The sequence below is a fragment of the Paroedura picta genome, chromosome 14 (assembly GCF_049243985.1).
Source record: "Paroedura picta isolate Pp20150507F chromosome 14, Ppicta_v3.0, whole genome shotgun sequence".
In the NCBI taxonomy this organism is placed as follows: domain Eukaryota; kingdom Metazoa; phylum Chordata; class Lepidosauria; order Squamata; family Gekkonidae; genus Paroedura; species Paroedura picta.
Genome location: NC_135382.1, coordinates 24,876,929 through 24,889,650, shown reverse-complemented (window position 1 = coordinate 24,889,650; position 12,722 = coordinate 24,876,929). Strand labels below are relative to the sequence as shown.

The 12,722-nt window shown below is 47.6% G+C and overlaps 1 protein-coding gene across 3 annotated transcripts in view; it reads right to left on the bottom strand.

Annotated features, from left to right (window-relative positions):
• The window catches only part of SLC12A4 (solute carrier family 12 member 4), a 46,565-nt gene that overhangs the window by 4,985 nt on the left and 28,858 nt on the right, over positions 1–12,722 (bottom strand). For all 3 annotated transcript variants that reach the window (XM_077310580.1, XM_077310582.1, XM_077310581.1), the window contains exons 7-21: positions 11,496–11,737; positions 10,490–10,704; positions 9,607–9,771; positions 9,314–9,412; positions 8,919–8,976; positions 7,248–7,422; positions 6,741–6,859; positions 5,060–5,158; positions 4,348–4,467; positions 3,913–4,017; positions 3,189–3,357; positions 1,980–2,175; positions 1,454–1,623; positions 415–546; positions 204–311 (exon numbers count right to left, since the gene is read on the bottom strand). In XM_077310580.1, the coding sequence (XP_077166695.1) occupies positions 204–311; positions 415–546; positions 1,454–1,623; positions 1,980–2,175; positions 3,189–3,357; positions 3,913–4,017; positions 4,348–4,467; positions 5,060–5,158; positions 6,741–6,859; positions 7,248–7,422; positions 8,919–8,976; positions 9,314–9,412; positions 9,607–9,771; positions 10,490–10,704; positions 11,496–11,737 (2,172 nt within the window). The remainder of the gene's footprint in view (positions 1–203; positions 312–414; positions 547–1,453; positions 1,624–1,979; positions 2,176–3,188; positions 3,358–3,912; positions 4,018–4,347; positions 4,468–5,059; positions 5,159–6,740; positions 6,860–7,247; positions 7,423–8,918; positions 8,977–9,313; positions 9,413–9,606; positions 9,772–10,489; positions 10,705–11,495; positions 11,738–12,722) is intronic.

The window sequence follows — 12,722 nt, the reverse complement described above, 5'->3', positions numbered from 1 at the left end:
ACCTGCTTGGCAGTTTTTGGGGGGGCAAAAACTGATTCCGGAATAAAGTTTGGCAGTATAAATTCACAGGAGACAATTTCGTGCTCAAACGCCAATACAAGTTAACGCTTATTTTCCAAAGGGGGAGAAGAAAATGAAAATGAAAAGGTAGTGTGATCTCTGCCTTGAAGATAAAGGCTACCCTGGATATTGCTCACACGTACCTCCCTCTCTCTTTCTGTTTTGGTCAGCCTCATCTGCCTCAGCATCTGAGATCTCTGCTCCATCATCAGCGTCCGTTCGTAAGTGTAGGCTGAGATATCGCTGTTTTGCTAAAAACAGAAACAAAACCCACAAAAAGCATTCGAGCCACTGCCAATGAAATGGGGGGGGGGTAAGAATCCACAGTCCTGAGCCACAGATAAAGCCCGTTACCATTTCCACCACTTCCACTTCAGCCTCGATTCGGAGGTGATACAGGAAAGTAGCCAAATCTTTCTTCATCTGGATGCTGTTGTCGTCCATTTGAGCGACCGTAAATATCCGCATTTTGCACTTCCGCCAAACCTAGGGAAGGAAGGTGGAGGGGGAAAGCTCAAAAACTTTCCAGTTTGCTCACAGCATCCCCCTGGACACATTTTATACAAACATGGGTGCGATTTTTGGGATCGAAACATTGCAGAACGCTATCAGGGTGAGGATTCAGAACACCTAAAGAAATGTCGGAAGGACTGCTTCTCTGCATATGTCCCTGTATGGCAATTACAGTCCTCCGGTTGCTACGTTTCCCCTCCCCACTCAAGAGCCCCCACTTATGAAACCATTTAGGCCCCACATTTCCACATGGCATCAGTGCTACAGTATAAAACAGGGGTAGTCGAACTGCGGCCCTCCAGATGGCTGTGGACTACAATTCCCATGAGCCCCTGCCAGCGAACGCTGGCAGGGGCCCATGGGAATTGTAGTCCACAGCCATCTGGAGGGCCGCAGTTTGACTATGCCTAGTATAAACAGAGCTAGGTCACGCTGTTCTGCAATCATCTGGCTTCATTAGAGCACTGACCCCCCCCCCCCCCACGATTCACAAATTCATGGTGTTTGACTCCATTTTAAGGAAACACGCACCAATGTGTGCGCATAGGGTTACATTTCTGATCATGCAGGACTTAGCTACCAAATTATCAAAATTTGGCCCAAGAGCTGCATCAATAGATCTTGCAGAAATTTCACAGTCGCCGTACATGTTGAATTTCACTGTGCTGCTTTCATGCATGCATGTTTGGGAGTGCTGAATTGCTGAAAAGGGCAAAAATTACCTCTTCCCCTTCCACAATCAACACATGACTGACACGCTGTGCCTTTCTGGGCTGATCAACAAACAACAGTCATCCAGTCCTGAATGAACACATGTGCACCCACGCACACCAGTTGTCACGCCCCCCCAATCATTCTTGCTGCCCTGGGGCGCCCTTACTTTATGTTGTTTGAGTAGGAAAGGAAGCAGCATCAACATGCCTCCGTCGTGCACGATCCACCAGACGTCGATGTTCCCTTCCAGGTAACGCTCGTGGTTGCTGGGGTAGAAGGACACGTTCTTGGGCACCAGCAAGGCAAGGTGGGCCGCGGTCGTGCAGCGCACCGTGTCTGGAGGCGGAAGAGAACGGGAGGACTTGCATATAGAGCAGGGGTAGTCAAACTGCGGCCCTCCAGATGTCCATGGACTACAATTCCCAGGAGCCCCCTGCCAGCGAATGCTGGCAGGGGGCTCCTGGGGATTGTAGTCCATGGACATCTGAAGGGCCGCAGTTTGACTACCCCTGATATAGAGTGTCCACTGATTCAAAATGGCTCAACCAGTCAATCCCACCCCATCCTTATGCAATGCCTAGCTGTGGACTCTCCTATCTTCACCAGTTCCACCCAAAAGCTAGACTCACATTTGCAGGGCATTTCATTCATAGCATGCCCAGGTGCTTCAAAAAGGTCCTCTTGGAGCTTACCTATAAAGGTCTTCCAAGCTCTTGGGTCTTCGCTTTGCCTCCAGCCGTAGGGCCATCCCAGCACCACCGTGTTGTGCTTCATGCCACCCAACCCGCACGACTGTATCAGGTGGGAAATGCCATCGCGGACTTTGTTGGCCACGACGACTTGACAGAAGCCTTTCACCTTCTCTATCTCTATCATGTTCTTGATAGTCTAGAAAAGAGAACCGCGCTGGAGGAAGGTTCCCTTGCTAGAGGAAAGCCAGCCTTTGAAAGACAAGTTTGTCTAATTGCAAGCATCTGCCTCACATCAATGGGAGTTTGTGGGGTTTTTTTTAAGATTGAAAGAAGGCAATCAATTGACACGGAATCTCCAATTAATGGAACTTTAGATAGAATATGAACATGGCTTCTTTTGTGCTGTCAAGTCACAGCCAGCTTACAGTAGCTCTGTGGAGCTTTCAAAGAAAGAGATGTTTGGAGAGGGTTTGCTGTGGCCTGCCTCTGTGTCACAATCCTTGCATTCCTTGGAGGTCTCCCTTCCAAATATTAGCCAGGGCTGACCCTGCTTAACACTTAATATATGGAAAGGTTATTAAAGAAAGAGAGAGAGAGAGCATGTAACATAAGAAGAGCCCTGTTGGATCAGATTAACTGTCATTGTAGCCCAGCATCCTGTCTCACACAGCAGCCAACCAGTTCTTCTGGAGGGCCAACAACCGGTCACAGAGGCTAAGGCTTTCCCTTGACTCTGGGATTCAGAGGTTTAGTGCCCCTGGATGTGGAGATTCCCTGCAGTCACCATGGCTACTAGGCAATGATAGACCTATTCTAGAGGAGGAAAATGTCCTTGCCCAACCCACAACTAGCAAAAATTGAATAAACTGCAATACTAGACACAATGAAGCATCTATTTTGAGGAATAAATGCACATCCGGAGAGGTTACAGAATGCAGAACCCAGCTTTGCTATGGGGCAGAAGTCAGGCTGTCCAGTCAAACATACGGTAAGTACATACCTCACCTCCCTGGCCTTGACATATTATAATAGTCTAAGCAACTAATGTTTTTATTGGAATTGTTTTATTGATTGCACTGGTTTTTATGGTTGTGAGCTGTCACACGCCAGTTGTGCCAGGTGCAGTGGGATAGAAATGCCATAAACAAATAAACAAATGTACGTTCCAGGGAGGTGGCCTGTTTTGATGCCGTCCCCCACCATGCCAACCTGTTCAGCAGCCTGGGCCTCTCCGTAGCTCTCCAGGAAGTTCCCCTGGATCACCGTACCGACTATGGTCAGCCCCTTGCCAGCTTTCAGCTGAGAAGCAAACGTCAACAGCCGGGGGTATTTCACATGCAAATCCTCGTCTAGCTTCAGAAGCACCAGCAGCTGCGGCCTGAAAGAAGAGAAAAGCAGGGAGGTCTCCGGGTGGGCTGCGTTGCCCTCGACAACCAGTCTGAATATTAAGCAGTTCTAGGAAGTACTGGATGGCTTTCACCACCCTGCTCCAGTTTGGAAGCCTCTAAATAATTTTGCACCCATGACTTTTTGGTAGCTGCGCTGCTCTTCCTGGAAGCTTGTCTGGTTGAGATTCTCTTCACAAGGACAGCTGTTCAACCATCCAGCCCCAACACAAGCTGGTCTGAAGTTTTTTTTGGGGGGGGACCAAATGTTATTCTGTGGACCTACAACGGGGTGAGGATCTGTGCAGCTGCTGCATGTAGTTGTTCGTGCAAAGCAAGCAACAATTCCATGAAAAAGACAGCCTGGCCCGAAACTGCGATGACGGAGACCTGGTCTATGCTAGAGGGTTTAAAAGAGGCTCCCAGAAATTCAGGAGCTCTTCAGGGAGATGGACGGTGGGAATGCAGAGGTAGAAGACAAAGGAGACAGGCAGCCCTCCATATTGCCTGATCTAATTTTTTAAAATATAAACTGAAAAATAAGTTACCTCCAGTTCTTGGTGTGAGGGGGCCCTTCCTCCAGTCTCAGCAAGGCGTACCTGGCGGCGCTGAGCGACAGGCCCCGAATCCCATCCCCCCATTCCTTCTCGGCCCTGCAAAGCAAAATTTCCAAGCAAGACCATTCTAAGTAACTGCTTACATTTCGTCACACAGAAAATGGCTCTTAGGACTAGGATAGGGCCAATGCTTTTGACCTCTACTTTTACAATTTCATTTATATTTTATGTATTTATTGATGATTCAGCTTGTATACCGCCCCTCGCCATGAACCGGCACGGGGTGGGTCACATACTACATAGTTCTACTCTAGATCGTCCTCTCCCAAACCTCTCAGTGAAGATACCAAAGGGATCAGTTCTGCAATCTTCCCTGCCCACCACTCATTCCAAATCACACATTCCTTCGCATTACAAGCTACTCACCCCTGATATTCAATGTACTTGTAAATCATACCGGCGATGAGCATAGCCACTAAAGCATAATACCAGGAGGAGATGAACATCAGGGCAAGACAGATGCTCATGCCTAAAAAGGACAATGCCCTGGAAAGGAAACAAGAGTTTAAAATGGCAACAACAACAGCCGGGGCTGGTTCACGTGGGCACAAAAGCCGCTTCTTGTCTTGACCCTTGGGGAGAGGGTTGGATGTGCGGAGGCTAAAAATATGGTGCTGCAGGTGATGTGCAGGTTCCACCTGTGGTGTTTCATCTGGCACAACAGAACGGCTACAACATCAAGGTGTGAGGTGGGCAGCCTCATCTTGGCCACAAACATACAAAATATCCTGCGATATGCCTTGATCAGCCCAACCACATCTATCCCCCATCCCACCCATCGACAGCATGGAGAGGGTCTGATTCACAGGGTATTGTCATGACACATATGGAACCCTTGAGGAGAAAATGGAGATGTGTGTGAATATGTGGGGGGAGAAGCAAACCATACAAGGCAGCCCTGACCTGAACTTCTGGAAGGAATAGTGAGATAAACACATTAGGAAAATAAATTAACATGTGAGTGCAAAGCAAATGTAACAACTCTGAGGGGACAAACCTGGGAGGCTTTCCCCTTGGCCCTCAGGTGCCCAAATAATCCCTCATGCAACTTCTTGTTTATATATTTTTAAAAACTTACCAATGATAGTACTTAAACCTGGGCCGCCAGTTTGGCGTCCTTAAAAGCGTTTGCACTGCACAAGCCAAATTGACGAACAAGTAACACATCAAGAAGAACCTAGAAAGAGAAAAGAGACATTCTGTGGAGTTTGGCAGTTGTGGGAGAAGAGGCACCAACACACAGAAGGCCCTGTCTGTCAGGACTACCCACAAGCAAAACAATCCACTGGGCAAAAGGAACATCCTCCACTCCTGTAGTTTTTAAGTGAAAACAATAATAGTCTTCTATTTAATATAAATTGCTCAAGTGACTCTTAATTTCTTAGAAGAGTGGTAATAACATTTCACAACTTGTTTTAGTAAACCCAAGTAGCATACTTTAGACCAGGGATTCAGGGGTTCCATGAGAGTTCCTCAGGGGTTACACAGCCTTTCCCAAAAGTTCAGATAGCTGCTGACATCATTATATGCTATTGGAGCCCACTCCCCCTGTTGCTCTACAGACTTAGTCTTTCCCACAATGGAAATAGTCAGTGATCTATCGATCGATTGGCTGGCTCCCACATCTTCCTTCTGTGCCCACATCTCTAAAGGGTTCCCTGAAGCCTATTTCAGGGGATGTCTGCTGTTCTATGTCTTGTCAACCAGATCTGCTTTGTATAATGTCAATATGGGTGGACAAATTAACTATTTCAGGGGTCCTCCGCTGTCAAAAGGTTGAAAAAGGGTAACATTTCAAACCGGCACTAAGGTAAAGGTAAAGGTATCCCCTGTGCAAGCACTGAGTCATGTCTGACCCTTGGGGTGACGCCCTCTAGCGTTTTCATGGCAGACTCAATACGGGGTGGTTTGCCAGTGCCTTCCCCAGTCATTACCGTTTACCCCCCAGCAAGCTGGGTACTCATTTTACCGACCTCGGAAGGATGGAAGGCTGAGTCAACCTTGAGCCGGCTGCTGGGATTGAACTCCCAGCCTTATGGGCAAAGCTTTCAGACGGCTGCCTTACCACTCTGCAAACCGGCACTACTGATAGTCATATCCCTCCAACGTGTGCTCGACACAGATCAACAGCGAAAAATGACATGCAGCTTCCAACTTTAAAGGGACCATCCTCTTTTAACAATACCTTCTAGTGACCTACCACCATACTTCAGAAGATTGGGGAACAGACAGAGAAGACTTCCAACAATTGTCTTGGCACCACAATGGATCTTTCTCTGCAGTGTGTGGCCACCATAGCTTGTTGGGTGGCTTCTACAGCACAACCTAGGAAGGCCCAGGAAGTACAGCCAGCAGCCTACATTGGCCAAGCATGTGTGTAAAGCGTCATTAAGTCTTAGACAATTTAGGGCAATCTCAAAGGGCTTTCAAGGCAAGATGGTTTGCCATCATCTGCTTCAGCATAGTGACCCCGGACCTCCTTGGTGGTCTCCCATCCCAGTCTAACCAAGGCTGAACCTGCTTAGCTTCCAAAATCTGATAAGAGCAGGCTAACTCAGGCCAGCATGGTGGAGCATAACCCTGGAACCCTTGCTGGAATCCCCTGCAACATACAAAGTTTCCTTGACCCTTTGGTGTTGAGCTGGTTCTCTGGAGGGAGGAAGCTTGAGAAAGCTCCTGTCGCATGCTTAGCAGACTCAGCTAACATTTCAAAACCATGCATCCCACTCTGCTTTGGACATCAAATTGCCAATGCTCACATGGAAAGAATGGGGGCCACCATGTCCAGGGACGCAATAAGAATCCCAAGTTCTGCAATCACGGCTGTCAGCAGAAGGGCCCAGGTTGGCTCGCCATTCGCCTTTCCGTGGCCAAAGACCTATAGAAGAAGATTAAGGGACAGAATGGGGTTGCTTTGGTTTATTTTGTGCTTATCAGCTGAACACAGATGAAAAAGCAGATGAGGCCAATGCCGGATAATTCGCAGAAAAGTGACACAGTGGACCAGCCATTGCAGAATACAGGGCTTTGTATGTAAGGACACAATAATATTCATTTTTTTAAAGAAAGGGATTGAGATTTCTCAGGATAGAGTACCCTCTTAGGACACTACTTCTCTCTGTGGGAGGACACACTAAAGTTTCCAGACTGACAGGTCTCTTTGTCAAGGCAGGCACCTGGAAACTTCAAAGAAGAAGAGACAACTTCAAAGACATTCACCTGATCTAATCCTCACAAGAGAAAAGCAGCTTTAAACTTGTACAAACCCATAAGAAAGGAATGATGTTGTCCTTGGCAATTGCTTGGAGTAGCCGGGGCGCTCCGGTGAGGCTCTGCAAGCCAGCCCCACAAGTAGAGAAGAACGAGCCGATCACAATGACCCACGGCGAGGGCCACGAAAGCGTGCCCACCACCAAATTCTTGTTCACTGCATCACCGTATCTGTACAAACGATGGAGTTATTTTTTCCAAGAGACTTGGACTGCATTTTCTGAAGTTACTTAAGACCTTTTCCCCTCCCCAATTAAAAAAAAGAACCCTCAGTGTATTTTCCCTAAAACAAGCTGCCATTCATACACTAGGTTCCACATACACTCACTCTCTTCCTTCTATTCTAATACTGGAAAGATGTCTGAATCAAAAAGCATTTAACCACAGTGATTACCAACTCTGGCATGACATGGGGCTTTATCTTTTCCTGTATGAATGCACATGTACGTGTGTGCACAGACAAAACGAGACAGCTGTTTGCAGCGGGTCAGAAGACCCACTGGAAAGGGTGTGCAATGGGGCACCAGGGAGAGGGGAGAACTGGTGACGGCCCTCCCATGTCGGAAAGCAAAAATGCTCCCTCCAGTTTGGATTCATGCCACCTGGTAAACAAAAAGCATCAGAAGAGTTGCACAGGGCTCTCTTTCTTTGGCTAGATATGTTTATTTAAACACATAGGAGTGTTATACCAAACACTAGCAAAAACAAGGAGGGAGAAATCCCAGTGTAACCAGTGTGTATTTAAAGCCTTAAGTTGATACAACATGATGACCAAATGAAGGCACATAAAATTAAGAATGAGTTGGAATTGCTCATATTGTACCTTTTTTTTTTAAAGAAAAAAGTGACAGCAATTTGAGATGCAATGTTAGCCGGTTAAGGCAGGGATAGTCAAACTGCGGCCCTCCAGATGTCCATGGACTACAATTCCCACGAGCCCCTGCCAGCTAATGCTTCCAAAATCAGACACAGGGTTAGATATTGTCTCAGACTGTCATCTGAGAGCCCAAGTAAGGTGGCTAATGCTGGCAGGGGCTCGTGGGAATTGTAGTCCATGGACATCTGGAGGGCTGCAGTTAGACTACCCCCTGCTAAAGTATTATAAATTCCACCCCCAAACTGCCTTTGCGTTCTGAATGAAGCTACCATGTCATCCCTTTTAGACCAAAAGACAGGTTCAGACTCATGCTCGGAGCTCATGGTGGAGAGAGGCCAGCCTTGGTCAGAGCTGTGTATGACAAACCAGCACTTGTTTGGCAGAATAAGCAGGACTTTGTGCACTAGGAAAAAATGAAGTCAACATTCAAAGTAAATTAGATTCCGCAGCTTGTGTCAGTTATGCAGATTAAACATGCCTCTCCCTCATTTAGTTTGCTCCAAGCAGCGTTGAGCAGAAACGCTACACTGAAACCCTCTCCAGTCATAAGGACTAGAAACTAGCTTTTTCAGACTTGAAGTTGGAGAGTCTCAGCCATGCTCAGGACCCACATTTTGTGCTTCTCTACGCTTGCTATAAGGCCTATTGTTCTGCATTTAAACAGCTGGTAAAAATAAAGCATAAAATTAATAGGATACGGCAGTTTTGAAAGAGCAGAAGCAAGGGACAAAAGCAGTCTTCTCGCCCAGGGGCAGGTGTGACTGACAGGACCGGCTTGAGGGCTACTTACTTGTCTCTGAGAACCACACCTTCGATACAAGCTCCGAACAGCACCACACAGCTGAAATCTGCATTTGGCTAAGGAACCCAGTGGAATGTCTGAGGATGTTAGCGGGAACACAGTGAAATCATGCAATGTTTACAAAACAACACACCTCTTCACTTATTATGGTGCAATTATTTCTTTTAAAAAACAGAGGAAACGCCCAATATAAGCACGCCTAGCAGGAGGGTATCAGCATGCGGAAGCTACGAAATAACATTTTCAAAGTACGAACAACGTCGATACAGCTAGAAACGTCAAGACAAATGTAAAAACGGCAGGTTGGACCATGCCAGGCAACAGGCTGCGGGTGTCCAAAGGCCACAAACCTTGTACAGAAACTATACGTTTTCAAAAGATACAGACCAGAGAGGTGGTGACAATGGCCAGGATCGTTCCAATAGGAATAGATTTCTGGGCATCCTTGAGATCTCCAGATCGGTTTGAGCCAGCCATGATCCCTTGAAAAGAAACAACAAACTTTTAAAATATGAAGACTAGGGTTGGGAGCTTGGCTGTCCCTGGCTGCGGCGGGAGCAAATGGCCACTTCGGGCACCGAAGCGTCCAACCCTAAATTTGAAGGCTTCTCCTGAAAAAGCACAAGGATACACAGACATGCAGAGAAAGTGCCCCGGGAATACTAGACATCCTTACCTGTCACAGAAGGAAAGAAGATGCCCACAAGCACCGTGAAGGACGTTGCAATGTCGGCGTAAACGTACAGGTGGAGGTTGCTCTTGTGCCCAGAAACATCCACAGAGGGGTGGTCGGCCTTCTCCAGGATCTCTCCTTTCTCCAAGTAGTTACTCCAGATGTTATCTTGGGTAGAGGGAGGGAGATTAAGAGACGGGAGGCAAAGAGCGGATGGATGGATGTGCAAATGGAACATCCGTTGACACAGTCCAGGAAAAAGTTCCATGCAAACCATTTAGGAAATTTAAGTCGGTTACGCTGGATGCACTTCTGGCTGGAAAGCGATTCCTACTTTGGTAAGGACACAAATGCGCTCCCAGGCGCTCTTGAGGTCCTTGCTGCTCTACACACCACTGTAGCATGCCAAGAAACCAGACACTGGTACATACTATAGCCAATGGGTCAGTGCTCAGGGACGGCTGCTTCTGCTGCCACCACCTCTTCCACTTTGGGGGAATGAGGTGCCCTAGAGCAGGCTGTCCACAGTGGGTTGCTTTTTGTCTCAGGCACCAGGTTGTTGGAGGCCTTCATTCCCAGAATCAAGGAGGAGCAAAGAGGGAGTGAAGCACCAAAGAGTGTAGACACTTAACTGTGGGGCAGCGGGGCTTTTACCGCCTTCTTCACGCAGCTGTGAACACAACATCCCACAACACTGAGCCGGAGGCCCGATGTGGGGTTTCGGTGATTGCTGCAGCCCTATTTGTGCCCTTTTAAAACACGGCCTTCACACAGAGGGGCTAACATTTTGTGATAATCAGCATCTCCTCTTTATTTTTCTGGCGGAGCAGAGAGAGTTCCAGGACGAGGCTATGGATTTCATGAAGTGAACAGCCTGAAATTGTACCTTTCAGAATGCCGCTCGCAGCGCCAGGGATCCCCACAACCTCCGTCACATTGTTGAAGCGGAAGTACTCGTCACAGTGCTCGGAGGTGACGTTGTAATGCGGGCAGAAGAGCTCCGTCAGCTTGGTGGCCACGGTGACGTTGTCAACCACTGTCGTTTTGGCACAGATGTCAAACTGGTCCCTTGAAAGAGTTCTGTTGCCCAGCATGCAGATGCTGGGGAGAAATGAGCAGTGTGCAGTTTTGGTAACATAGAATCGTAGAGCCGAAAGGCGCCATAAAGGCCATCTAGTCCAACCCCCCTGCTCAAGCCAGGATCAACCTAAACACTGGCTTCACATTTTGTAATTGGTTTTACGTTTTGCGAGATTTCTTGCACAACTACAGAATCTTTCGTAAGCCAAAGAGGAGAGTGCCTTCCACAATGGGGTATGTAAAACTGGATCCAACCAGATATTCTCATTCTGCCCCCCCCATTAACATTATGCCCCCCCCCCCGTTAATTGCAGCCAGAATTAATCTAGATTGTAATCTGGAGTGTTATGTATAATCAAGCTGCCACAGACCCCTCATGGGGTTTTCAAGGCAGGGGAGGTTCAGAGATGGTTGGCCATTGCCTGCCTCTGTCACAACCCTTGACTCCCTTAGCAGTCTCCCATCCAAGAACAAACCAGGTCAAGCCCTGCTTAGCTTCCAAATTCTGACAAACTTGGGCTGGACTGAGCTATTCAGGCTGCTGTTATGCCTATGCAGGATCAAATTGTTGCCAAGTTGTAACCCCTTCTTATTAAAAAGTTTTTTTCTTAAAGAGGAAGCCGGGGAGGGGGGGGGGAGCAGGGAAGAGCGAGGAGAAATACCAATTAAAGAGCCAGACACAGGGTTAGATATTGTCTCGGATTGTCATCTGAGAGCCCGGGAAAGGCTGAAGACCTTGTGGATTTCTTGAGGCTGGAATTCTTGCATTCTACGAACCCGCCCACCAGCCTTGCTTATCGAGGTTGACTTACGGAAAAGCAGGCGGATCAAAGGTGGATTTGATGGCTCCGGCGTAGATGGACAAGATAGATATTATGACACATGCCAGGAAGAGAGAAGCAAATTTGTTGACGTATTTCACACCGACAAAAACCACCACAGCCATGAACATGAGGAACAAAGTCCCATAGACCCGCATGTTGTTGAGGGTGGCGCTGGACGTGTCGTGGGCCCCGGTGGGGTGAAAGATGGCTGCCTGGGGAGCGATGTAGGTCTGAAAGAGACAGGGCACAACCTTAGCTTCTCCCCCACATATACAAAATGAAGCAAATGATCGTGTTCCTTCCCAGCTCTCATAAATGCAGGGGAAGCTGGAGTGATTCACAGTCATATCCCCTCTGCATTTATCAGTAATTCTAACACGGGGCTTCTTCCCTTTCAACACATTTTAATCAAGAGCTTTGCCAATATGAAGATGACCATGTTTTTCTTCCCTCCTGCCCTTGGAAGAGCCACATATTGTGGGCTTTTATATTGTTCAAAGAGAAGCTGCTATTGGGGAGGAGGGAGTCTTTGTTGCCGCAGCTTTTAGTGTAACTTGGTCTGTTTTGTTGCAGCATCGCCTAATTCGTCCAGCAGGAAATTGCTGCAGGCAAGATGAAAGCCACATTTTAACCCACATACACACAAAGGTGAGAGAGGGTTGGGCGCTTCGGCCGTGGAAGCGGCCGGAGGGGAGAGGCCTCTCCAGGTACGTCGAAAAAGCACGACACGTTCCAAATTTTATTTCAAATATTTATAACCCAATTCAGAAGAACTGGGAAGGGGGGGCAAAATGCACCAAACTGGACACATTAAACCAGGGGTCCCCAATTTTTTTTCTGCCCACAAGCACCTTTGGAATTCTAACACAGTGTGGTGGGTGCAACCACAAAACGGAACTCACAAGAGGCAGAGGCAAATACACACACAAACAGGAAGCCCAAGTGCCAGGGGACAAAAGGAATAATTTCAAAAAAATACACTGGGAAAAAGGGGGCAGAGAGAGAATACAATCCAGCTGTGGCAGACATCTAAACACCATTATTTTGATATGCACAGCCCATCGGATTGTCCACGCCTAACCAGAAGCCCTGTTGAGAAAGCCCAACCCACTTTCTAAAAGACGTCTGGAGGGCAAAAGGTAAGGCCTTGGTGGGCACCATGTTGCATTAAACATATGAATAACTCTTGAAACACCATTAAATGAAATAACCATT